The 27,850-nt window shown below is 43.9% G+C and overlaps 1 protein-coding gene across 4 annotated transcripts in view; it reads left to right on the top strand.

Moving 5' to 3' along the window:
* LOC122805632 (zinc finger protein 850-like) overlaps positions 1–23,932 on the top strand; it is a 281,069-nt gene extending 257,137 nt beyond the window's left edge. For all 4 annotated transcript variants that reach the window (XM_044075897.1, XM_044075895.1, XM_044075898.1 and 1 more), the window contains one exon: positions 22,006–23,932. In XM_044075897.1, the coding sequence (XP_043931832.1) occupies positions 22,006–23,645 (1,640 nt within the window). In that variant the 3' untranslated portion in view covers positions 23,646–23,932. The remainder of the gene's footprint in view (positions 1–22,005) is intronic.
* Positions 23,933–27,850: the final 3,918 nt, after the last annotated feature.

The following is a 27,850-nucleotide window of genomic DNA, read 5'->3' as shown; positions in this document are numbered from 1 at the left end:
GTTACTTCTTCCAGGGCAGGTGTTGATTCTAACAGACAACACAACTGTCATGTGGTACATCAACAAACAAGGGGGAACACATTCTTACCCATTGTGCAGACAAGCAATGATTTTATGGGAGACTGCTCAGTCTGCAACTAACTCTTCAGGCAAGGTTTCTGGCGGGAGCACAGAACTCCTTAGCAGATGTATTAAGCAGACAAATCATGGATCCCCACGAGTGGAAACTGGATCTTCATGTATTTCAAACATTGACAGTGTCATGGGGAACTCCAGACATAGATCTGTTCGCTTCTCCACTAAACCACCAGCTGCCAAAGTTTTGCACGAAGGGATTTCATCACACAGCTTGGAAAGTGGATGCTCTTTCTTTCAGTTGGAAAAATCTTCCTGTATATGCTTTTCCACCTCTGCCTCTTCTTCCAAAGGTGCTTCTAAAGGTCAGACAAGACAAGCCAAGGATGATTTTAATAGCTCCAGATTGGCCTCGGCAGCACTGGTACCCATTACTGAGGAGTCTGGTAAGGAAGCCTCCATGGCCTTTACCCTTGATTCCACACCTGTTGTCTCAGAGGGACGGTCATCTGCTCAATGTCAAGCTTCACTCTCTACATCTAACAGCCTGGCATATTCTGTTTTGAAAGACAGCAGGTCTCAGCTTCCTCAACAAGTTTTAAATGTGATTATGGAAGCCAGAAGACCTAGTACAAGGAAAGTGAAAATGGAAGAGATTTTTATTTTGGAGTGCAGCAAACAATTTGGAGATTTCTGAGCCAAATTTGAGTGTGGCTCTTCAATATCTTACTGAGTTACTGGACAAAGGTTTGTCTTTCTCTTCCATTAAGATTCATGCTGCAGCAATTTCAGCTCACTATGATTGTGACCCACCATTATTTTCATCCTTTGTTCAAGCAATTTCTTAGAGGGGCAAAGAATATAAGACCCCGAGCTCCTACTCCTGCTTGGGATCTCAATTTTGTGTTGGAGAAACTTACTCTACAACCTTTTGAGCCTGCGGCTACTGCTGAATTGAAATACTTGTCATGGAAGACTGCTTTTTTGTTGGCCATTACTTCTGCAAGAAGGGTTTCTGAGTTGCAGGCCCTTATGGCAGTGGAGCCTTTTTTGATTTTTCATAAGGATAGGGTATCTTTATGTACTAATCCTTCCTTTATGCCTAAGGTGGTTTCTAGTGTGGCTTTAAACCAAACTATTCATTTGCCTACCTTTTATGCAGATCCCCAAAATAAAGGGGAAAAGATTTTGCACACTTTAGATGTACACAGGCTATTGCGTTATTATTTGAGCAGGACTAAGGATTTTAGGCAGTCTCAGCAGTTGTTTGTTTCTTTTGCTTTGAGTTCAAAGGGCAAGCCTGTGTCAAAACAAACTATTTCTAGGTGGATTGGGTGTTGCATTACATTTTGTTATTCCCATCATGGCAAGGAGATTCCAGCTGGGATTAGGCCTCATTCCACTAGGGCTACTGCCACTTCCACAGCATTTCTAAGGGGGGTGGCAACTAAGGATATTTTGGAGGCAGCTACTTGGAGTTCAGTGCATACTTTCTCTAAGCATTAACACCTTCCTCTCTACTCTAAGTCTAGGGCTGGTTTTGCCACAGCTATTTTGCAAGGCATGTTGTCAGTTCCTGCTTCCTTATGATTTGCCAGCCTCCCTTACCTCTGCTTTGGGATTCTACCCAATAGTTAGGACTGCAGCAATGTGGAATGAAGAACATAGTACAGTTTTGTACCTACCATAAATGTAGATGTTCGAGGATCCACATTGCTGCAGTCCAATTTACCCGTGCTCCTTCCCCTCTGTGTTTAGGGGTGGTTGTGTAGGTGAGGTTATATTCTGCTAAGTTTGTATATATTGTATATATATTTTTTGGTGCAGGTATTTTGGGAGTGTTTGGTTTTTGGCCTTATCTTTTCAGGGTCTTCTGACATCTGGGGCAAGAAAAGACTGAGGATATGACGTCGGTCATGCATTAGTACCCTGGCGTACTGGCGTCAGTCTAATGCGCCTGACCCGGCCAGCAATATACTTTGGTATTCGGGCCGACTGGACAGCGGACTACCCAATAGTTAGGACTGCAGCAATGTGGATCCTCGAACATCTACATTTATGGTAGGTACAAAACTGTACTTTTTTCCAATTTGGAATTTGTTTCTTTTTGCCCTTGGACAACAATTTCTTCCTTTTGTTGTAAACCCTGTTGCTGGAGGATGTCCACCAGACAGTTTTGTTTCCTCAAGGAGCAGGTTTTAGTTCTGTTGGGTATGGCTGAGTCCATGCAGTTGTACAGGTGCTTGTATACTGCATTGGTGCACTGTTCAGCATAGTTGTCTGCATTCTCTGAGGGGGCTGTTGTGTGAAACTACTGATATCATCCTTTAGGAGGTTGTAGTCAACTTTTGAGAAGTTTAGCTTGGTTACGGCTTGGGGGTAGGGTGGGATAGAAACTTCGAATAAGACAGACTAATGGTCTGATCTCACCAGGGAAGAACATACTATGAGAGTGGTGCAGCAGTCACCCATGTTGGTGAGAACCAAGTCCAGAATGTCCTCTCCCCTTGTGAGGGATGAGGCGAGCTGGTCTGGTGTGTTAGAATTGATGAAGTCAAGGAATCGTTGGGTGAGTGCATTAGTGCAGGAATAGTTCACCCAGTTTATGGTGGGGTAGTTGAAGTCACCAAGGGTTAGGGTGTTAGGGGGTTCAGTTAGGTCCATGTAGGAGGAGTGGGTGTCTGGTATCATGGAGGGGGAGAGTCTATAGCTGGTTATAACTTGGATGGGTGTCTTGCCAGCTGTCCAGTACATCATGCTGGTAAACCAGTTTGGAGGTGTGCCTGTCCTTAATGAAGATAGACACTTCACTACCCATGGTCTTTCCAACCTCATTTTTGGGGTCGGAAAGTGTGGAATGGGGTATAACCTGCTAAGGCAGGGGTGCTCCCTGCAGCCCTGAACCAAGTTTCAATGACAGAACAGACATTGCATATTCCAGTGCGAGGAGAACAACCAGTGAGTGCATTTTCAGGTTAAGGCTCCGAGAATTAAGCAGCATGACCTTCAGTTTGCTTTTTGACAGGTCTTTTTATGTTGGAAGATTTTTCTTTGGGACATAGCCTAACAAAAAGGCACAGTGGGGGAGGCAAGAGCCTTGGCCAGGATCTGGAATCCCAGGGATGACAGGTGGAGGCCATCTCTAGCAAAGTATTGAGGCCTATCAGCCATGTCACCCCAGGCAGACAGATACTGGATCCCAGTGGAAAGACACCAGAAACTAAGCCAATTGTTGGTCGGTTATTTTTTGTTGGTGTTGTGGGATCATTCTTGAAGGGTAGGTAGGATGCTGCTTAGGGCTAGTGTCATCTTGAGAGCTCAGCCGTGTCTCTCTTCATACAGTCCAGGGAGGTACATCTTGAGTCACTCACACCATCATGGACAATGACAGGGAGGTACATCTTGAGTCCCTCGCACCATGATGGACAGTGACAAGAGTTGTACTTGCACCTGTTGTGGAGAGACTTAAGTGTGTGCGTGATGTGGAGACATCTGTCTCAGAATTGATTCACCAATGACTAGTATGTTTGGTTTGTTATGCCTTATGGGCTGGGTTGGTTTATTGTTCTGCGTTATGGACTGTGTTTGTGAGACACTGGTGTTTTCTGCTGTGAGTGATGTTTGGTGTTTGTGGAATTTTGTGAGTGTGCTTTGGAGGACTCTATTTAGGTAAGTTTTTACTGAGGTCCTCTGCATAGGTGTGTGTTGTGTGTGTTTTTATGTGGGAGGTGTGGTATTTTGGGCTGGCAATCTCCTTTTTGTCAGTAATACTGACTGTGAAGCGAGAGAGCATGGATTCCAGGTTACTGATTTAGATGCATTTCTCGCAAGTAGAAAAGTTACGTGCTAGAAGGACTGTCTGTGAACATGAGGCAGTTGCTACACTTGTCTCAGTATGCGCATGTAGACAAGGCTGACAGGAGAAATTGATGGAAGTTGTCTAGACATAGTGATGTCCTTCTGTTCTCATGTTGCAGTATTCTTACTGTGAGATCGTCCACCTCTGGCAACCCGAACATTAGCTCCTATACAAAAGTTTAAGCTTGGTTGTTGCTGGTGCATGGGACATCACACGTAAGGCCACATACCAGGGGTCTTAAATGTAACATCTGCACGCACAGACCTCAGAACTTTTTTGCCACAGTATAACATCAGATCAATCGCTTCGTTCCTCTCCTTCAAGACACCTAAAGTTAAGTACCCTGTTGGGGATTTCTTATTTTTTCTTGAGCTTGGATTGTTTGTCTGTTCTTAGCCGATGTCTGCTAAGCAGGGTAAATGCAGATGCAGACATCAAATCCCACATAGAGTCCCCACGATCTTTACGTGTCCTGTTTAGGCAGGGAAGACTACCATTACTTCTGCGCCATCTGCCAGTCCTTTGTTCCCAAAATGCTCAGAAGCCGTCTGTCTGCCCTCAATTTGTATTTGGAGATTCAGAGGTTAAAGTTAGCAGTACGAGTGGATCTAGAGCGTTAAAGGAGAACTGCACCCACAGACTCAAAATCACTTATTTCATCATGGTTTGGTGTTTCCTACATTTTAACACCACTCTGGGACTATTTACAGGTTTTTAAATATTTTTATATATAATTTGAGTCTGACCACAATGGAGTCTGGCATCTTGAAGTAATTCTGATTGTTTAGTCTGTCCCATAATGCAGTGTTTGGCTGTAAAAAAAAAAGTCATGTATGCCTATTTCTTCCTGAAGCTCCTGTCACTGCATTGATTTTACATGCATACACTGCTGTCTTTCAGTCAGTTTTAAGTAACATTTCATGCCATTCAGTGACTACTTAAAATGCAAACTGTGCATATGCCACAGAACAGACTTTCAAAATGCTTTTTACTGCTGCTTCTTTAGAATGGCCAAACTGCAGTGTTTTTTGAAGCCTGAAGTTTACTACTTTGACTCATCTCCCATCACACCTAACTTCCCTAGCTGTCAAAGTGCTAAGGATAATTTGAGCTTTTACCACCTGTGATTGGCAGACTCGTGTACTGTTTCCTTGTTCTAGCTTTTATTTTCTGTATGGATAGGGAAAGGATCCCGGTGGTGGTGCTGCGGTAGCGTTGTCGTCTCACAGTTGGACGTTGCCCGTTCGATTCTCAGAGAGTCTTCTGTGTGGCGACATGCGTGAATGGGCATTCCTTCGTTGAAGGTTGTGCGTTAGGCCCGACAAGCCAGCACGTAAAACTCTACTGCCAATCATTAGCAGACCGGAGTTCCGCTGTGGCGACCCCTAACCAGGAAAAGCTGCAAGACGCAAACAACGAATAGGGAAAGGACCAGGCAGCTGTGACATCACAGCGTGGGTGGGCTTTTAGGAAGGTTGTGGAAATGTCAGTTTGGAGAAGGAATTGGCCAGAAAACTACTGTATTCATAGGTGTTGATGACATCAATGAATTGGAGACTGCAGCAAGCTTTATCAGGGCGGGACAAAATTGTTTTGAAAGTGAAACCACCACAGTACAGTAAGGTACTGTTCTAGTGGAGAAAAACAGTCAATTTAAAATATTTTACTTGCTGTATTGTTGGTTGTTCATAGAAGGGACAGTAAAATGGGAGAAAATGGACAGATATGTTAGTCCCATTGTTGTCCTTTGATTCGGAGTCGGCTGCCCAGGTAGAACCGCCAAGAAAAAAGGCTAGGCCTGCCAACCGACGATATAGGGGTTGAGGGACGTCCGCTAGAACTGTCTATTTCTGCATATACCCTTAAGGAAGCCGCTTCTGAGGTACCGGCAGGCACATCTGCTGAGGTTATTCCAACATCTGTTATTACTGACGTTGAGGGGGGAACAAAGTTTCACTGGACAACCTTCTGTGATCCAGGATTCAAATACTTCCTCTTTAGGCCAGATCCCTGAAACTAGGCCCACAACGTCTCCTGAAACAGCTCCTTTAAAAAGAAGACAAAAGACCAAACATTTATCTGCTTCTTCGGAGGGACAACCAGACTTGGCAGTCCTTTGCACAGTCCTTGATGCAGGCCTTCATGCCCCTTAGGCCTTCCGCCTCCTCAGCTCCCACTATAACCTGTACTCCGCCCAAGACCTGCCTCGGCCACCTCTATCCTTCCTTCCTTCCATTTCTCAGGAAGAAGCAGCCTTATCCCCTTCTGAGTCAGTCACATACTCATCCCAAATAGCTTCCCCCTTGGAATACTGTTCTCCTGATGAAGATTCCATTGAGAAAAGCTCCCCTCCAGAGGAGATTACATTTGGAGAGACTGTAGCAAAAATGAGTGTTTGTTTTAAATGAGATACTACGCAGATAAACTAAAAAAAAAAGGTATTTTGAGCTGTTTCAGGTTGAATCACCCTCCCCGTCAGCCATCCCTCCGGTGATTGCTGCATACCTAGATGCATATCCATCAGTCTCAAAAAAACCCTGACTCAAACACCTGCTCCCAAGAGACCTGATCATTTCTGCAAGGTCACTGACGACCACAGATTTCTAGTAAAGTCTCCCTCGTCAGACCCGCAGTGATAGTTGTGGGCCCAGACAAACAGTCTAGACTTATTCCATCCTCATCACTCCTACCTTCAGACAAGGATAGCATGCTAATAGGCTAGGCAAGAAGATGTACACCACCTCTACCCTAGCTTTTTAGGGCAATTAATTAACAAACCCATATGGTAAAATATGCCCTAGGTTTGGTGTCTCAGGCTTCTTCCCTACTGTCCTCCTTGCCTGACTCTCCTAAAAAGACAGAAGTAGCATCTTAATTGTCCCTGGCATCTCCGGTTGCAAGGCAGTCCATAAGATGCAGTTATGATTCAGCAGAGGACTCTGCTAGATCTGCTGCATCTGTGCTACAGATACTCATGGCTTAGGCTCCAGCCACTGTCTGAAGACTTTAAATCCAAAATTCTGGATGCTCCACTAGATCATAATCTTCTGTTTGGGAAACCATCTGCAGAGCTGTTTAAGAACCTACAGGAGAAGAATAAAGAAGTCCCAAGATATTACACTTACTGGTTTCCCCAGTACCACAAGTTTACATAAATTACCCTGCTAAGGCCTCATATGTCAGAAGAGCCCCCAACACTGCCACCTTTTCATCTTCCAGACCTAGGAAAGGGACAAGGAGACAATCCTCCTCTAGGACAGCCCACCCACAGACGGCCCTTTCAGGACAGAAACAATAACAATGGGTGACTGCCTCATTCACCTTTCCCTCTCATCCTGCCTCTCACTGTTTGCCCTTCTGAAAAGACGTCATCTCAGACTGCTGGGTTTTGGTAATAGTGGAAAAAGGGTATTTCCTGTCTTGGCAGGAAAAAGCCACACCACAGGCCATTCCCTTTCCCCCTAAGAACCAACTTTAATCCCTCATATTATCCATGACCATCTAGCTCAGGGACCCATAGAAACCTGTTCACTAGGCCAAGAAGGAAAAGGTTTCTACTCCAGGCTATTCCTAGTACCAAAAAAAGGACGGTCCTTGGAGGCCAATCCTGGATTTATCCTTTTTAAACCTCTTTCTGAAAGTCCCTTCCTTCAGAATGCTATCCCTTCAAAACCTGCTTCCACTATTGCCACCCAAAGCTTTCATGACCTCTTTGGTTTTGAAGGAGGCTTACCACCACATCCCATACATCTAAACCACAGGAAGTACCTACGTTTTTGGACCCTGTTCACATTTTGAATTTACTGCCTTGCCGTTTGGTTTATCCACTGCACCAAGGGTCTTCACCAAGTACCTAGCTCCAGCCATAGCCTACTGCAGGGCTAAGGACATTCAAATCTACCCCTATCTGGACGACATTCTCATTCTTGCAGAAGAGGAAGACACCTTCAAAAATCTACTGATGTTCATCGTGTTATACTGCTGCAGTCATCACACTTGGGTTATCCTGTCGTCTGGCAGTCCCGCAGTCGGCCGAATCCCAAAGCCTTGGTCCGGCGTCGGTTGTCGTCGCTTCTTCCCTGACGTCAGTGCGACAGGGGTATAAAAGAGGCAGCCGACGCCATTTTCTTCAGTCTTTCTTGCCGCGCTGTGCCTGAAGCAGAAGCAGTTCGCAAGTGCTGGTCGGCCAGCTCCTGAGATTTTCAAATCTAATTTCAGCCCGAAGTCTTCTCTAAAGCTAAGTACCCCGTTGGGGAAACTTTTCTTGCCTCAGACCGATGTCAGACAAAGTTAATAATTGCATTTTTTGTGGGAAGCAAATACCTCATAAGGATTTTCATTCTTATTGTATTCCTTGCCTAGGCCCAGACCACGACGTCTCTGGTTGTCGGTTTTGTGCTAGGTTCAACAAACGTACAATTAAGCGTCGGGCAGATTTCGCCCAGCATTATTTTGGCAGAAAATTTAACTGTAGCATGCCGTCGGAGCAACCGACATCAGTAATGTTTAAAAAATGCAAGGATAAGGACAGACAGCCAATGCCAAGACCAGTTACCGAGGCCTCAGCCAGGCCTGACGCCGGTTCTCCGGTTTTCAGCGAGGTGCCTACGCAGCCCCTGACTACCGCTGATTCAGAAATTCTGACTGCCTCCCAGACCGAAGCAGCTGGACCTCAGGAACCGGTTCCACCTCACCCCTCTGACGCCAGTCCTGACGGTGAACCGGAAATTTTGGATAGGCCTTCAGTTTCTGAAGGTGTCTTCAAACCGACAACTATCTCTGCTAAATCTTATGCTAAAGCTCCCTTGAAAGTTAGGAAGCCGGGTCCACACACTCCCCCACAGGCCTCTATGCCTAAAAAACAGATGCTTAAGATGGCTGAGGATTTAATTACCCTTATCAGGGGATCCCAACCCACCCCCCCCCCCCGACAAAAGGCCTAGACTGGAGGAAGATTATCCTTCCTCTGACCAAGCATCCATTATCTCAGGCAACTCTGAGGACCAGGATTATTCCTCCCCTCCTTATGAAGATTCAGATGCTGGAGAGTCCATTCCCTCTGTCTCCCCCCCTGAAGACTACTCTTTTGGGGAAACTTTACACACCATGAGGGAACACTTCCACTGGGAAGGCCAAGATTATTCTGACTCTAAGAAAAGACTCTGGGAGTCTCTTCTTCCACAGCATATACCCCTAGCAATTCCTCCAGTTTTAGACATTTTGGAAGATGTTTACTCCGAATCTAGTCTAAACCCAGATTCCTTACCTCCAGCACCAGCTAAACCAGACAGATACTACCGAGTTCCTGACACTCCTAAGTTTCTATATAAAAGTCCTACTGCAGACCCAGAAACCATTTCCCAGGATCCCAAAGGGGTTAAGGCCTCTACTGCTAAGAATCCACTTCCTTCTGAAAGAGATTCCAGAGCATTAGAAAGATGGGGAAAGAAAGTGTATACGTCTGCCACTTTGGCCATGAGGGCCTTAAACTGCCAATTTCACATGCTAAAATACCAACAGTACTTGATTACACAGTTAAAACAGAAAATGACCCCTCAGACAGATCAACCTGATTTCAAAGAGATGCAGGATTTGCTGCATGCAGCAGAACAGGTGGGAAAGCATACCCTACAGTGTGGTTTTGATTCATTAGAAGCCTCATGTAGAGCAGCTGTCACAGGGTCTGTAATACGTAGGCATGCTTGGCTTAAAGAACAAGCCTTACCAGAACATGTCAAAGCAAAGTTATTGGATGCTGCATTGCAGAAAGATGCTTTATTTGTTGTCAAAGCAGAGGAAGTTTTAAAGAAAATGGAAGAAAAGGCAAAATCTATGCAAACAGTTGAAGATTTTTTACAGGTACAACCTCCTCGTTTCAGCAGAAACTGGCCATCAAAAAACTGGTCCTTTCCTGCATCAGACAGACCCCAAAGAGGTAGGTACAGACGCCCAAGGGGCAGAGGCCAGCCACAAGGTTCTTTCAGGCCTAGACAATGGCAAACAACATCTCAAAGAGGGGGAGACGAAAGATCTCAGCCCTTCAGGAAACAAACACAGTGACTTCCCTCTTCGTCTGCCAAGCAAAATTGCCCTGGCAGCACCTTTGGGAGGAAAACTGGCTTTATTTCCACAAAATTGGCACATTATAACAAAGGACAAATGGGTTCCGGATATTACCCGAGGATACAGATTTCATTTCCACACTTTACCACGGATGAGAGGCATGCCAAATCTGCCTCCAAACCAATGGGCAGAGGCACAAGCGCAAAAATCATCTCTCATGGATATGAAAGCAATTCAGAAGGTACCTACAAAGGAGCAAGGTCAAGGTTTTTACTCAAGACTATTTCTAGTCCCAAGAAAGGACAAAGCCTGGAGGCCCATTTTAGACCTCTCACTTCTAAACACATACCTGGAGGTACCCAAATTAAAAATGCTCACACTTCAGCAGCTTCTTCCCATGCTGGGCAAGGAGTCTTGGCTGGTAACGTTGGACCTCAGAGGCATACCTGCATGTCCCTATCAGACAAGATTGCAGAAGATACCTCAGATTCTTGGCAGGTACAACGCATTATCAATTCTCTGCATTGCCCTTTGGCTTATCTACTGCACCCAGAGTATTTACGAAATGCCTGGCATCAGTAATTGCATATTGCAGACAAGGAGGAATACAAATTTACCCATATCTAGACGACTGCCTGATCCAAGCGGACAGCAAGGACATTCTCTTACAGCATCTGGCATTTGTAATACAGCTGCTCAGTTGCCTAGGGTACACAGTAAACAAAAATAAGTCAAAGCTAATACCCTCGCAACAAATAATATTCCTGGGTGCCAGCTTAAATACAACAGTCCAGTTGGCTTTTCTCATGCCAGACAAACAGCAGCAATTGACTCAATACTTCAAAAAGATGGCAACTTTTACCCAGCTCACTGCAAGGAAAATCCTGCAGGCATTGGGGTTCATGGCATCCTGCATTCAACTACTCCCATATGCAAAGCTGCATATGAGGAAATTACAATGGTACCTGAAAAGTGTATGGTCTCAACACAGGTACAGCCTCAAATCAAGTATACCTCTCATTCCATGCCTTCAAAAAGAGTTCCTATGGTGGGCTCAAGCATGTCAAATAAACAAGGGTCTTCCTTTCGTCTTACCTCCAGCAAACCAAACTATGACAACAGATTCTTCAGACTATGCCTGGGGAGCACACATGGCAGGACAGTGCATACAGGGCAAATGGTCTTCAAAACAAATGCATCTTCACATCAACCAAAAGGAGATGCTAGCTGTGCAAAATGCACTGACAGCTTTCAAGGACCTCTTGCATCCAGGACAACTACTAATAAGGACAGACAACACCACAGTAACGTGGTACATATACAAGGAGGAACACACTCCTACCCTTTATGCAGACAGGCAATGACCATGTGGAACACAGCATTGACTTACCAAGTGCAACTGCAAGCACAATTCCTGCCAGGGAAGGAAAACATATTGGCAGACGAACTAAGCAGAAATATGGCAGATCCTCACGAGTGGAGACTACACCCACAAGTATTTTCAATGATAACTCAAAGGTGGGGATGTCCAGACATAGATCTATTTGCCTCCCCCAACAATTGCCAACTACAGAAATTTTTCACAAGGACTTATCACTCCCTAGCCTGGAAAGTGGATGCCCTATCATTCAGTTGGACAGGATTGGCAGTCTATGCTTTCCCACCACTACCTCTATTGAGCAAGGTATTATTGAAAGTCAGATCAGAGAGACCACAAATGATCCTCATTGCTCCGGACTGGCCACACCAGCACTGGTACCCATTACTAAGGAACTTGACTCACGGCCCTCCATGGATCTTGCCTCAATTCCCACTACTGCTCACTCAGGAAAAACTCTGATACTTCACAGCCAGCTCAGAACTTTAAATTTAGCTGCATGGAGAATACCTTGAATTATCAATCAACACTTCTCTCAAAGGACGTCCAGAATGTCATTATGGAGGCCAGAAGGCCCAGCACCAGAAAAATCTACTCAGACAAATGGAAAAGATTTTGTGCATGGAACCAGGCTAAAGGCCAAAATCCTTGGATACCGAACATTCCTCAAATACTGCAATACTTAACTGAGATGCTACACCAAGGCCTTTCATTCTCATCCATTAAGATCCATGCTTCAGCCATTTCAGCTCAATACAATACGGATCCTCCAATGTTCTCACACCCTTTACTACAGCAGTTTCTCAGAGGGGCTAAGAATATAAGACCCCCCAGAAAGCCCCCAACGCCAGCTTGGGACCTGAACTTCGTTTTAGAAAAATTAACACTACCTCCTTTCGAACCAGCATTCTCAGCAGAACTACAATACTTGTCTTGGAAAACAGCTTTGTTGCTGGCTATTACCTCAGCACGCAGGGTCTCAGAACTACAGGCACTTATGGCAGTGGAACCTTTCATCATTTTCCATCAGGGCAGGGTCTCTTTACGAACTAACCCTACCTTTATGCCAAAAGTAGTATCCAGTGTGGCTTTGAATCAGACCATTAATTTACCCACCTTTTATCCAAACCCCCAGAATAAAGGAGAAAGACTCCTTCACTCTTTGGACATTCACAAACAGCTACGTTACTATTTAGACAAGACAAAGACCTTCAGAAAAACTGACCAACTCTTTGTATCCTATGCTGCAGGTTCACAAGGAAAGGCCATTTCAAAACAGACCATCTCCAAATGGATAGCACATTGTATCCGCTTTTGCTACTCGCACCATGGGAAGGCAGTGCCTGTTAACATTAGGTCCCATTCTACCAAGGCTACAGCAACCTCAGCAGCCTTTCTCAGGGGGGTTCCAACCAAGGACATTCTGGAGGCAGCTACTTGGAGTTCAGTGCACACCTTTACCAAGCACTACCACCTTCCTTTATACTCAAAATCCAGAGCTGGTTTTGCCACTGCAGTGCTGCAGGGCATCCTAGCTTCGCCTAACCCAGTTTAGTACCAGCCACCCATCCATAGCTTTGGGATTCAACCCAAGTGTGTGATGACTGCAGCAGTATAACACGATGAACATAGTACAGTTTTGTACCTACCATAAATGTAGATGTTCAAGTGTATATACTGCTGCAGTCCAGGTTACCCTCCCACTATCCCCTCTACATACCAGGGTGTTAGTTATAGCTCCATGATCATCAATCAATTGGATGCATGTCTATATGGTGTATTTGCTAATAGTTAGTACTATTGGTTATCTACTAAGGAATTTTTGCATAGCTTTTTATTTTGCCTTCCTAGTTGGGGGCACCTGACATCTGGGGCAAGAAAAACTGAAGAAAATAGCGTTGGCTGCCTCTTTTATACCCCTGTCGCACTGACGTCAGGGAAGAAGCGACGACAACCGACGCAGGACCAAGGCTTTGGGATTCGGCCGATTGTGGGACCGCCTGACGACAGGATAACCCAAGTGTGATGACTGCAGCAGTATATACACTCAAACTTCTACATTTATGGTAGGTACAAAACTGTACTTTCTCCATGTCTCTGCTACAGGGGTTGGGATTCACACTCTACCTCACCAAATCATCGCTCTCCCTAGATCAGGACAAAATCCTTGGGATACAGGATTTGGACAGACCCAATGAAGGCTTTCCTCCCTCAGGACAAAGGAACTCCCCTGATCAGCCATGTCCAGGACTTCCTCCAGGTAGACTACCTGTCAGCCAGACATTTCATGTGCTTACTGGGCCTTATGGCAGCCACAATACCTATGCTGCCTCTAGCCAGGATGCACATGAGAAAGTTACAGTGATATCTAAAGAATGTGTTGTCCCAACACAGCCACTCTCTAGACATCCAAATACCCTTCCTACTTTGCCTAAAAACAGAATTTGAAGTGGTGGATTCAACAGATACAATTGAATCCAGGTCTACCCTTTCAACCCACCACACCAACTTAACAAATGCACACAGATGCTTTAGATCTGGGATGGGGAGCTACCATGAATGGCCTCAGTGTACGTCCTCTGGCAAACACCTCTCCTGAGAAAAAACATCAACGTAAGGGAGTTAACATCAGCTCACTTAGCCCTGAAGGCCTTTCCTCCCTCCCTCTCTTACAACCAGACCCCCTACAAATCTTCATGGACAACACCACTGTTATGTGGTACATCAACAAACAAGGGGGGGGACCAGGTCTTAACTTCTCTGCAGGTGAGCAATGCAAGCTTGGGAATTAGCCTCTCAGAACAACACATCTCTGCAGGCAGTCTGTATTCCATCCCAGGACAACTACCAAGTGGATGCTATCAGCAGATCATTCCCTCTGCATCAAAAGTGGATGTTGCACAGAGAAATATTCCTAGACCTTGTTCACCAATGGGGCACTCTTTAAATAGATTTGCTTCACCCCCCCAGGACAAACTGTTGAGAAACGTTTGCACCAAGGATCCCACCCCACTAGCATGGAGAGTGGACGCCTTCACCATCTCATGGAAGGGACTGTTTCTGTATACCTTTCCTGTCATTCAGAAAGTTCTCCTGAAAATCGGGAGGGACATGCTAAAAATCTTGCTATTGATTCCCTATTGGCCAAGATTCAATCCTTTGCCAAGGGCAATCACCTCAAGTTGTCCCACAAGGTGGACCCCTTCAGACACCACTACACCAAGGATGTGCTAGCTGTCCTCCAGGAGGCCAGGAAATCCAACATAAGGAGATCCTACATTTCCAAATGGGAAAGGTTCTCCAAATGGTGTCTCCAAAGACATGGGACCCCTTTCAAGCGGATGTTCCTCTAGTCTTAACCTGTGTGTGAGAGCTTATAAAGTCAGGACTTTTATACTCTTCAGTGAAAGTTCACATATCTGCCATCTCTGCCTGCTTTAGCCTTGGACCCTCCTCTGCTCTCTAAGTTGGATGTTAAACTATTTTTTGAAAGGAGTCTTGCACATTAGGCCACCAAGGAAGCCTATTCTACCTCCATGGGACCTAAATTACATCCTGGAAAAACTTACACTTGCCTTCTTTGAGCGAGCCAGCTCTGCATCCCTGCAGATGTGCACATGGAAGAGTCCTGTTGGTAGCCCTCACCTCAGCCAGAAGGGTCTCGGAGTTGCAGGTGCTCATGGCATACAAAGACAGGGTGACCCTGTGCACCAACCCCTCCTTCATGCCCGAAGTAGTCAACAAGCTTTCACTAAATCAGTCCATTCACTTACCTGCCTTCTTTCCCTTTCCTAAAAATGACAGTGGGAGAATACTGCACTCCTTTGATGTCCACGGGCAGTTAAGGTTTTACTTTGACAAAACTAAGACCATTAGAAAATGTAATCAACTCTGTGTCCTTCCATCCCAGGGCTCTAGGCAAGGCAGTATCCAAACAAATTATCTGCCTCTGCTATTCCAACCATGGAAAGCACTTGCATCAGGGGGTCGGGGCACACACTCTCTACTAGAGAAGTAGCCTCTTCTGGGGCCTTTTTCAAGGGTCTCGACTTAACTTCCATCCTTGAGGCAGCCACATGGTGCTCTATACATACCTTTACCAAGCATTACAAACTGGACCATATCTCAAGAGCCAGAGCAGGATTCGCAAGGGCAGTCCTGCAAGGATTTCTGGAATCCGCTACCTCTGCCTCCACCCTTCCACCTTCCTAAGCTGTGGTACTCTCCCACAGTAAGAATACTGCAACAGGAGAATAGAAGGACATAGAATAGTTGTCAAATCTTACCATAACCGTAGATTTCCTTCTCTTCCATGTTGCAGTATTCCTTCCCTTCCACCTAACCCCCTGCAGTACCTTCAACCTGTCTATGGGGCGTCATAGGTCCACTACCTAGACTATGGTCACACTGGGCAGTCGTTGCATTTCACCGGACTGGGGGACATCATTTGGCATCACCTAGACTACTGTCCAACTAGGCAGTCAGTTCTAAGGTCTGTGCATGCAGATGTCGCATTTAAGGCCCCTGGTTTATGGCCCTACTTGTGACGTCCCACTCGTCAGCAACAGCCAGGCTTAAGCTTTTGTATAGGAGCCGACATTCGGGTCGCCTGAGGCAGAGGATCCCACAGTAAGAATACTGCAACATAGAGAAGGACATTGATGGTTATGATAAAATTTTATATGGCTATTCTTTCTGAATACTTGGCTGGAACGAGGGTTTTGATAAGGGTTTGTCCACAACAGTGTAGACCACAAAAACTTTGTGTAAAATAACTGGCGTGAAGCACAAGTGCCAAAACCAAGATGCTTAGAATAACAGCTAAATTTAATCAGGCTACTAACAAGCAGTAGTAAATGCAGCATAACAGCACTTGAACATTTAAGAGCACAAAGCAAAGCAAAATAAGGTAATTAAAAATGTAGAACACAATTACAGTAAGAGTAGCTGAATAAAGCATAACTTTTTTTTTTTTAAGTGGAGAGGGAGGAATCAGAAGATAATTCAAGATTAAGAGACTAAGGGGTTTGGCCTTCCCACTTGCTCTCTCTGTATACGGCAGACAGAGCTAATGGGATGGACAAGATAGGCATAATGTAATAACCTACTTGGGTTTCATTACCACTATTGCCTCTTCACAGGAGGATGTGACCTCCCCTGACTCCAGTATATCTTTGAATAATTTCTACTAGAATTTGCAATACAAAGTCCTTTGCTGAAGTATATATCCCTGGTGGCAAGCACATCAGCCAGTCCAAAAGTTTTACTTCCGTTGGTTCTCCTTAATGATTACTCCACTTCCTCAGTTATCTAAAGCACTAGCCCAGTATGTACCTCCTCCAAAATCTTCGTGTCCACCCTTCATAAATATTCCTCAAGTTGGGTGTGCTTGCTATACTCTTTCCTTTCTTGCCTATACAGTGCTACATAAAAATCTCAGAAAATCTGTAATATCGTAGAGGGTCATACATTAAGGGATCATTTGGCCCCTTTCTTATTTTTACCATCATTCTTTCAACCTGTATATCCCAAAGTGTAATGGCCAAATATTTCAAACCAAAGGGGTAAAAATCACAGTTCAAAAGATGTAGTAAGGTTTTACCTTGATTTGTTTGTAATTCAGCAACTCTCTTTTCTTTTAATCTCTGACATTCTCCTTCCTGTATCAAGCTGTCCTGCATCGTATTCCATTCTCAAAAGAGCTGTTTGAGTAACTGTTGACCTTTCCGTAGCTAATCCCAGTTGTTACTTTGTACCTCACTTAAATGCTGATGCCAGTTGTTACTTTGTACCTCACTTAAGTATTGGTGTAGTCTAACCTTGAAAATTTCCCCATCTACTTTTTCTGGTCTTGCCTCCCCAGCACGTAGTTCCCAGATCTCCTGCTCCAAAAAACTTCAAAATGCTTTTGAAAACTGGAATTCTTACACACCTGGAAGTTACAAATCCATTGTATTGCATTTCCACTTGCTTCCCATTCAATTTCCAAGGTGACTGGTGAGTGAGCAAAAAGTACCCTTGGCAGATGAATCAAATCACTACATATAAAGGTGCACTCTTGAGATTAGGAATTTATCCAGCCTTACAGCCATCCCTTACTCGGGGGCATAATGGGTATGAAGCCTATAGTCGTAATGCATGTGCTTATGAATGGGATGCCTTCCATTCCTACTAGTTGCACATAATTAGCTACCATTTTATCTTGAGATAAAAAATGTGCCTTTGTACTATAACTTTCTCTGTCAAAAAAAAAAAAATTCCATCTCCCCCCAATAGCGCTCTCTCTGTGTTACAGGAGTATCCATCTCTTAAACCAGCTCCGTGTCTCACCTGCAGTGGAGTCAGGGGTGGGGCCATACATATTCGCTGTAATGTAAATCCATCTTGTCCCTTACCTTTAATTGGTATTTATCTTCCCTCTTTGTTTGCATTTACTAAGTGCGTCTCCCAAAGGTACTTCATAAATAGAGTTGCAATGTGCCCCCTCACCACCACCACCCTTCTCCTAACCCTGGAGTATGAAGAATAGCCAAGAAGCTGAAATCCCCCCTTATGAGTGCTGTGCTCCTCCATGGATGTGCATATTTCCAGTAATGAGATCAAGTTTAGACTCAAGTTTCTTAAATTATAAGCAGACAAGCTTTTCCTTAATAGTTTTGCCCAGCCAGTTCACATACCATGTAATTATTGTAATTTAAGACTTGGGGGGAGAAAGCAACAAAGAAAAAAACAGAATAGGAAATAGACTAGTCTGTTTTTTCACTACATAATTGTGTAGCTTGAACTTCAGCCACACAATAGCTCCTGCAAAACTGACCATGTTGCCCACGTAGTAAGTTCATTGTTTCATATTCTTAACCATTTGTCATTTGTATCCATTGACCACAAGTATGTAAATTGTGTGCAAACTAAATTAACATAACTGAGCATCAGTAAACTTGGATTCATTTGATTCAGAGTTTATATGTGCGATCTATTGTTCCTTCCAAGAAGGCAGAATGCCTTTACTGGAGAACAATAAACCCATGTAGATGAAAAACATAACAGCTAAGGACATTTTAATATCTTCTTGTCTACTTGTTGGGTTTACTCCGGTTAAACCAACATATGCTCCATTCCCTCCATATCTGCATAAACCACTTACTCAAATTCTTTACCTGTTGTTTCATCATGATGGAGACAGTAGTAGTCCAGATCTCTCTCTAAATTCGACATTTGCGACCCTCCATCGCCAGAGGATTAAAACAGTCAAGTCAGTTAGATGTCCCAATTGTTTGTTCAGGAAAGCTCCTCCACATTTCTAAATACTGGATTACAGTTCTGTAACAGCTGGTTTTCGGCATCACAGTTGTCATTCTCCCACCTTCAGTTCCTCAATGGGTAGAACCGATTTTAATCTTCCCTTGGCTTCCTCAAGGGCAGTGAGAGAGTAGATCATGTGACAGATGTGCAGAGCTGCTCTGGATGCATCCATTTTTTTTTTTTTTTTTAATTTAGCTGCCTGCCATATTTAGTCACATTAGCAGAAGCTCTCTTCTTTTCCTTCCTGAATCATCTGAAATGTCTGGATCACATAGTATCCTGCTGTAATTTATCTTGACCACCTTTCCAGGCTTCCTCATAGATGATAAAATTCTCACTTTCCCTATCTCTATATAAAGGGCAAATGATTCAAGTCTGACTAAAACTGGTCTAGGAAGTCTTGATCTCTGCTGCTGAGATACAGACGTCATGTGCACCCTTTCAGTTTTGATTTCATCATCATCCTACAGTACATCTGTCCAATCTGAAAATTTACTTTCCAGGAAAACTTTGCAGTCGGTGCTCACCATATTCTCTGGGATCCATACCAGAATCTTAAATTCTTTCTCCCGGTGCAGTCCTCTGCATCAATCTGATTTGTTGCTGTTAAATCCAATCTTGACACACTGGCAGCTACCCTTTGTGCAAGATCTGTGTGTGGTGTCTGTTAACTGTTTGGAGTGAGGGCCATAGCATGTGCTCATTGCCTGATATTTTAGTGCTAAGCCACTCCCCACAGTTAGAAACCTTTAGTATTGATCCTTAATAGGGCCTTCATTAACATTTGGAGTTTGGAAGTAGCATTAATTCACTCATTTGCAAGTCATCCAAGAGTTCTTGGGATTATTCAAAAGATCAGTGGTGTTATCAGTGTAATTATGCTTGAGTTAGCTATGAAATCACTGGAACAGAGCCCCCTGATTAAACCCGTCGTATAGCTTGGCCGTGGTAGTGCATTTGAATAAGCACAGAGGGAACTCTGTTCTTTCTACAGAAAAACAGTCTGATAAGGAGTGGTCTGTGTTCTGTGAGAGCAATGTGTTCTCATACAACCTGAGCTAGACCTCTTGCCCCTTCCTGGAAGGAGTGGGAGTCCACACAGCATTCAGATGGCCTTTTAAATGGATTTGAATTTTTTGATGTCTAGTAAAATGTACATCCCAAAGACATGCTGTAGGTGGATTGGATACTCTAAATTGGCCCCAGCGAGAGTGTGTGCATGTGTGTGCCTTCTGTGGAAGGTTGGGCGTTGGGCTGGCAACTCGACACCATAAAACTCCACTGCCAATCATGAGCGGATAGGTGATCCACTGTGGCGATCCCTAACCGGGAAAAGCCGAAAGAAAAAGTAGTAAAATGTAGCTCTGCTTATGTTTTGCTGCTTGCGCACTGTAGAGGTTGTGGAGTATTGGCCTGGAAACATTTCTGTGAATGACTATTTTTATGTGCTTCTATTCCTGCTTAGCAGAGTTTGTCAGGCCAACATTTACTTTCATTGCCCATTGGGTGCCTGGAGGATTTTTTCAGCCCTGTTGGCACTGATCTGTCTATAATTGATCCTGGTCCACACTTCAAGGAAATGTGGACAGAACACTGTCTTTGTGTAAATATTTGGTTATTCCATTAGTGATGGTGCTTCAGAGTTGGTGGCACAGTCCGTTTTTAAGCAGAAGTCATTCTTCACCGTAGTCCTGTTTTGCAAAACCAGTATCTTTGAAATCTGACCATGACTGACCTGATGTTTTGCCATTCAGACCAGCTGGTTCAGCAGGCCTTAAGTTCACTCTGGAAAATCTTTTGGACATCACTTCTACCTTTCACATCCTGTTTACCTACAGGTTCTTGTATATGAAGAACCTCACTTGCTTTTCCCTAATGCTAGCTACCATTTAAACATTTAAAACAAAGCCTCACTTGTATAATTTTTTTCCTTGAGATGACTGTTTTGGTCTTCTCATTTGGTATTTTTCCTGGAGTCTCAGAAGGATATTGACTGTTGTTTACTCTGTATAGGAAGTGCTTGTACAGGAAGATCGAGCACCTTTATTTCTTTTAGTTACTTAGCAGAATGGATACTATGGTAAAGCAGATGATTTCAAGATTGTTTGTACTTTGTTCCGTTTCCAAAGGGCCAACGAGCTATTTGCCACTGTGGTCAAAGGGGGTGATTCAGTTTTGGAGGAAGGGAGGATGACACTACTGCTTGTTGCAGGAATGCATCGACTGCAAACATTTGCATTGCAGTCCTCTATTGGCATGTCCCTTCAAAATGACAGATGTTTGCCAGGATCTTCATTCCAGGACTAAATCCAGAAGTAAAGTGCCCGTCTGAGGCTGTTTTTAGTGCATTTTGTTGCGAAAATCTCTTGACTTTCTTGTTCCTTGTACTCATTTTAGTATGTTGGATATTGCTTGAGCTTCTACCCTGGAAGATGCTTCAAAGTGAAATGTAGTTGGCATGCAGGTACTTAAAATTATCCCTTTATGTTCAAGAGGGTAGTTTGCAGGTTGATTACATTATCCAATTGTCATTGCCCTTTTTCCTTTCCTATTCCTACACTCATCCTGAGCTTGCCATAACTTTCTATCCAGTAGTGTATTTTTTTTTTCTTACTAGTGAAACCTGGTTTGAGTGGGTGTTGGGAATTATGTGCTCCTTTAATCTCAAAGCATATAAACACTTTGTGGACTCTGAAGAGGGTGTTCATCTTTGAATGTTTATACTTGGAGCTAATAAGAGGGTATAGAATCAATGTACCCAGGCATTATCCTGCCACAGTTTTTAATGTCAAAAAGCCTCTGATACAACAGTAAATACTCTTTTTTTTTTATTTTTATTTATTGATATTTGATTACAGAAAAAGTTCAACTGGGCAGAAGCCATTTTTAGCTGAAGCCTGGGGAGAAAAGCCTTAAATATTACATTGTAGTTTTTTTATGCTGGGTTTTCTATAGCATGTTTGTCTGAGGCTTGTACAGAGTCATTTGTCTGTGTCTTGGTGTGCTGTACTTCAGTTTGAAGACTTTCAAATGCTTTACGTGTTCTGCTATTATCTGATGTTGCAAGTATTATGTGGACATGTTTTATATTGTTCAGGCCATTTACTTTAACAGGTCTTGCTTCCCATTGTTTAGGTTATTCAGTGCTTGTATGTACTTAGTCTGTCCACTTCATGTGTATGCATCCATCCCTTTTCTGTGGCTTGACATTTTATTGAACTGGACTTGCAAACTTTATATTCGCAAACGGTGCTGTGCGATGCCATGATTATACTGTTCATTAGCTTAGAAAGTCACATTTTCATTCTTTTCTTTCTTTCCTCTCCAGCTGTTAGCCCTTATGAGTTTGAACTAGAAGAGAACAAGTCCAAACTGATTGCTCTCCAGTCAAGTCACAGTGAAACAAATGTCTTGAAATGTTCCACCAGTGAAGGGAGTTTGGAACTGCTAAACTCACAGATACAGCAACAGATGAACAATGCAGAGGAAGAATTTATATGTAGTTACTGCGGAATGTGTATTACGGGGCGAGCCAATTTCTCAAGTCATCAAAGGACACATGTAGAGAAAAAATTTCCTCCTTGTGAGTCTTGTGGGGTGCGCTTGACCAGTCAGGAACATATTTATCACCATCACCGAGTTCACACAGAAAGTCAAACTTTAGATATACAGCAGTCTGTGCAAACAGCTCCCCAACCAGTTAATCAAAGAAAAAATTCTTTTAAGTGTTCTGAGTGTGGGCAGTCTTTCTGTCTGTCACTGGCTCTTCGAAATCACCAGAGGATTCACGAAAGAGAAAAAATGTTTAAAAGTGCAGAAGATGGGAAGGCCCTTCCATGTGAATCATCTTCTAGTCCTACCCAGTTGTCCATGAAGCAGGTAAAATTGGCAGAATCAAAGATTTTCAATCCACAATCCTCTTTAACTGACCAAAAGGCCATTCAAATGAAAGAAAAATCCTTTAGGTGTAATGACTGTGGGCAGTTTTTCACCCAGTTACTAGGACTGCATAACCATCGACGTATTCATAACAGAGAGAAGTCTTTTATGAGAAGTATTACTGGGACAGATGTACACCAGTCCGTGTCCAACAGCCAGCAGCTGGTTAAGGCAGATGCAAAAGTTTTGAACTCTGCAGAAAATGAGAAGGGTTTAACTCCACAGTCGTCTGTTCCTAATAACCTAAACATTGATAAAGGAAAAAAAAAATCTCCATTAGCAGAGAGAGACTATTTAATTCGGCCATCTCTTCTAATTCACCACCAGCAAATTCAAGCGAGTGAAAAGTTTTACACATGTTCTGAATGTGGGCAGAGTTTCAGACAGCATTCTTCTCTTTTTAATCACCAACTGGCTCATATCAGAGAAGAAAACAAAATTAATTTGAGCCAGGACATCAGAGAATCTTCAGAGTTTGGCAAGGTAGACTCAGGGAAGCTGTTCAGATGTGCTGACTTTGTAGGAGGTTTTGGACAGCAGGCACAGCAGCAGAACCAGAATGGCAGTAAATGTTTCAAATGCTCTTATTGTAGAAAAGCTTTCTCTCGGAAGGCCCATCTGATTTCTCATAAACAGACTCACACAAGCAAAAAGCGTTTTCATTGTCCTGACTGTGGTAGGAGCTTCATCTATCAACCATCCCTTACAAATCACAGGCGAATTCATTCAGCAGAAAAACCTTTTAAATGCAGTTTTTGTAGAAAAGGCTACAGGCTTTGGCCAGCTCTTGCTGTGCATCGACGAATTCACACACAAGGCCATCCTTTCCACTGTGTAAATTGTGGAAAGAGTTTTAAGCTTCGGCAGTCCCTTATTTATCATAGGCAAATTCATACAAGAGAAAAGCCCTTTAAGTGTACTTTCTGTGAAAAGAGTTATAAATGTCAAACATTACTTGCTAATCATTTGGAATGTTCACATACAGTCTCTTGGCAAACTTCTGAGATTGAAGCAGTGCTGATTTCATGAACTGTAACTTTGACCCTAACTTAAGAATGAGGTCCATTCCTGCCACATTAAAAATCATAAATACTTGGAAAAATAAAAAAAGACTTCTTATGCTGTTATTTCAGCTTTCTCAAAAGAGCAAAACTTTGAATGTACTGATTCCAGGAAAAGGTCAGAAACATTAATGTATTTTGACAAAGTGTGAAAAGACAATTGGCTGAACAATGTTAAGTCTGATTTGTTTTGTGTAATTGTAGAACAGTAATCCTTTTTGGAATCGCCATTTTAGAATTAAAGTGCTTTGCTGAGCCATTTCGTACTATTCTATGTAAGAAAATTATAGTTGAGTTCTAAGCATGTTTGTGTGGTAGCAAGTTTTCATGTCCTTGTAGTGTGAAAATATTTATTGGTCTAGTTGTTGAGGTAGAACACCATATTCTGAAAGTTTATACACTATAGATAAGATGCAGCAGCGAGTCGCATTAATTCTGTGAATGCTTATGAACTCAGCACTGCTTCTTGTCAGAGTAGTTTTTTGGAATCCCAGGAAGAACATTTGGTACTTTACAACTTGCATTGTAAGCTCATTCATCTCCAGTACCAGTATATGTATATGTACACATTCTTTCACATTTTTTTTCAGCAGCCGGTAAACAATTTGCTTCTGTTATATGAGATTGCAGTGATCCTTTGCATCAAAAATGTTTGTTCCTAGAAACTCAAAAACTGTCTTGTTACTTCAAGCTGTCCTGTTATGGTGCATGTAAGTGTTTTTGCAGGCGGCTGTAGGGGGCAAGAATTCCCCAAACTTGTACACCAACTTTACAGTTGCACTGCACTGTGGAAGGGAGACAAGTCCTTTCAGAATGTAGCAGTATTGGGTAATAGCTTGTTTTGCTCAAAGTTGAGTAGGGAAATGAATTTCAAGATTTCACTAAGTAAGGAGAGACACAGGACAATTGGCCTGAGAACTCTTATTTTAGTGTTAGAAACTGGTAAAGCATCCTATCTTGGACCAGAAACTGGTAAAACATCCTACTATCTTGGACCAGTAATGGGGAATCTGTTTGAAGTTGTGATGAAAAAAAGCCTTTACACATTAAAGCTGGGAAAAGTTGTGCAACTGTTAAATAGCTAATTCATCCAGCAGTGAGTAATTTGTATATATATATTTACTAAGTGTAGTCTACATGCTTTCCAGTTTCTCTATCTCACAGGCCAGGAGTATATACTGTACAGTTCTGTTAACAAAAAAAAAAAAAAGTTGCAGAGACTGGCAACCAATTAAAGCTGCCTAAATTAGTATAGCTCTGTGCATTATCTGAGAATTTGCAGTGGGTTATTCTTCATATGTACAAATTAGTGACAAAGCATTGAAATAGTTCTTTGTCGCATTTTTAAATCTTCTCACAACTGTTATAGTTAGCAAAGTTAATCCCCTCTGCTTTCCACCAGACCACCTCAAGTCTGACAGAATCATTATGAACCTAAATGCCAGTTTCCATTCTGCATATTTGGCCATCTTTATTCAGAGATGATTGAGGCTGTGACTTGAAAATCTGATAATGGAGATCTAACAGAAGTGACTAATGGCCCAGTTATCTGTTTTTGTTCTGCAGGTAAATAAAACTTTGCCAGGCAACTCCTTCCACAGCCCACACTTGCCACTCCATGCTAGTCTTCACCTGTTCTTTCCTACCTTGGAATGCCTGCAAGCAGAAAGAAACTGTCCCGAGCTGCATTACACTTTTTTTCATTATGGGTGTTATTTACCTACTGTGCTTGGATCTGCACGAGTACTGCTGCTTCTGCTAATGAATGCCTTCTACCTATGCAGTTTAATTTTCTCGTATTTTTACTACATTTTTTAGCTGCTCTCTTTGGGCTTGCATTAGCTGATTGCCTCCAGTGGAGCTTTTTGAGTAACATAAGATGTTAAGCTGTCTGTCTCACCTTCATTTTTCTGGTTGGGTTCGGAGCTGATCCTCGGCTCCGACTCTGCCATCTACTAAAGCTCGAGAGCTATTTACTGGCTCGAGGCCTCCCCATATCCCGCAATGCTTGGCGCTAGATACCCAGATCTCGTTTGCCACTTCAGCTACGAGGTTGCGTTTTTACTGGCTCAGGTCGTATTAATCTTTTTTGGTCTTATTAGCTTAAAATCTTCCTTTGTTTTTTATATATATATATATATATATATATATATATATATATATATATAGTTAGTTTTTCCCTTTTTGTATAATTAGACTGTGTATCCCCTAGTTTGTCCCACTCAGGAAACTCGTTTTTTGTTAGAGAGTTTCTACCCCCCCCCCTTGTTTCTTCTCTTCAGTGGCTAACCCCACCCTTTTTTATACCTAATAGTAGTAGTGATTAGCCTAGTAATATTTGTATATATTTTTATTAGTGGATAGTTTTTGTTGTTGTTCAGTGTGGTGTGATAGTTTTTGGTTGTTGTTATTGTTATTATTGTTAGTGTGGGTGTGTGACTGTTCCTGTGTGCCTTGTTTAAGCACTAGTTTAATTTTCTTTCTTTGGTATCACCTTCCAGTATGTCCAAGGATACCAAAGTTTCGGGCTTCAAGAAGTGTGACTCGTGCTGTCAGAAGATGTCTCTGGACGGTTACACTTCTTGTGTTTATTGCTTGGGTTCCCTACACCTGCAGGACTCCTGGTCGGTCTGTCACACCTTCAGCCTGAGAGTCCTGCAGGAGCGTAGGAACAAGCTTATTTTGAGAGGTTTACTTAAGCCAGAGGGATCCCCGGTTAAGCCTCAGTCGGGGAAATCCTTAAAGCCCGCCAGGCTGTCTGCTCCCAGCTCAGAGCCATCGCCGGGCGGAGCATCTGCCTCCTTTTCGGTTCCGGCTGGGACCGACATCTCTGGACCTCAGTCGGCTCTGACTTTAGTGTCGGAACAGTCTTTGGGCCGAAAACGTTCTAGGTCCCCTTCCTTAGAATCGGTTTGTTCGGCTCCGAGGTCACCATTGCTTCAGTCTGAACGAAGCCATAGGTCCCACTTCTCTCTGTCCTCCAGGCTATCCGATCATGACTTGGAGAGGGTGGTCAGTAAACTCCTTAAATCGCAGGCCCTGACCAAAATTTTAACCAGCCCTTCTCAACAGACTGTGGCTGTCCCTGTGTCTTCAGCAGTTCCTCCTCTGACTCCCCCTTTGTGTTCGGAGCTGGTTGGGGCTCGAATCTTGGGAACGTCTGAGCCGATACCACACCTGTCGGCTCCGATCTCTTCATTGGTTCCTTCCTTGGAGGGATCTGGGCGCCGGGACTCCCTCGTCTGCTCCGAGGGGGAGAGTGGCATCGGACCCTTGTCCGACCCTGCCCTCTCGGGGCTTCGGCGCAGGTGAGCTCTGCTCCGACATCGGCCTCGGAGCCGTCCCTCTCGGTGCCAGGAGGGGTTCACGTCTCTTCGGAGCGGGGACCTTCTGCTCTGCCTGATAGGGGCGCCTTCGAGGTCATGAGGAGCGTGCTGACTCCTGAGTCGGCTCCTCGATCGGCCCCGTCAGCTCCTCCCCCCATGGTGCCTGCATCGGTCTCTGCCCACCCTTCTGACCCCAAGCGTGGAGAACAGATGCTCCAGGTCACCCCATTGGGCATATCTTCCTCTTCCAAGGCCTCCCCTGATCATTCAGAGGAGCCCCCTCGGAAGAGAAAATGTAAGAGGAAACATGTTGACTCCCCCGAGTCAAGTCACATCTGATACCGACTTGGAGGATTCGGAAGGGTCCCCAAGATCCCCCTCTGAGGATGTCTCTTTTCCAGACATCCTAGAGATCCTTAAGCAGAGGGGGAACTGGACTCCCCTTAACCCTTCCAAGGATGAGTCGGTATAACTGGACCCGTGGTTCTCGCCCTTCCACCTCCTGGGTGTCTCCACCCTTCGACCCGCTGATGGAAGTAGTGGCTCGAAGGGCATGCACAGCCCCGGACACAGTGGAACCAACTCCCCGCAGGCCCACTAAGTTCATTACAGCCCCACCCAACAAACAATTTTTGGTAAAAGGTGTCCTCGTTGATGCCATGGTGGTTGCAGCAGCCACGAAGAAGGAGCTGGCTGACCCTTCAGTGCCTGTCCATCCACGTAATAGAGTCTAGGACAATGGACAGGTACGGGAAGCAGATGTTTTCCTCAGCGACCTTTTCCATGTGGTCGCTGAATTATCTGTGCCACTTCACCCGCCTTCAAAGGGATCTTCTCAAGGAACTGG

This window comes from Protopterus annectens, chromosome 6.part1 (genome assembly GCF_019279795.1).
Source record: "Protopterus annectens isolate FY-2018-M chromosome 6.part1, PAN1.0, whole genome shotgun sequence".
In the NCBI taxonomy this organism is placed as follows: Eukaryota; Metazoa; Chordata; order Ceratodontiformes; family Protopteridae; genus Protopterus; species Protopterus annectens.
The sequence above is the reverse complement of the archived record's forward strand: the minus strand, read 5'-3'. Positions and strand labels throughout refer to the sequence as shown.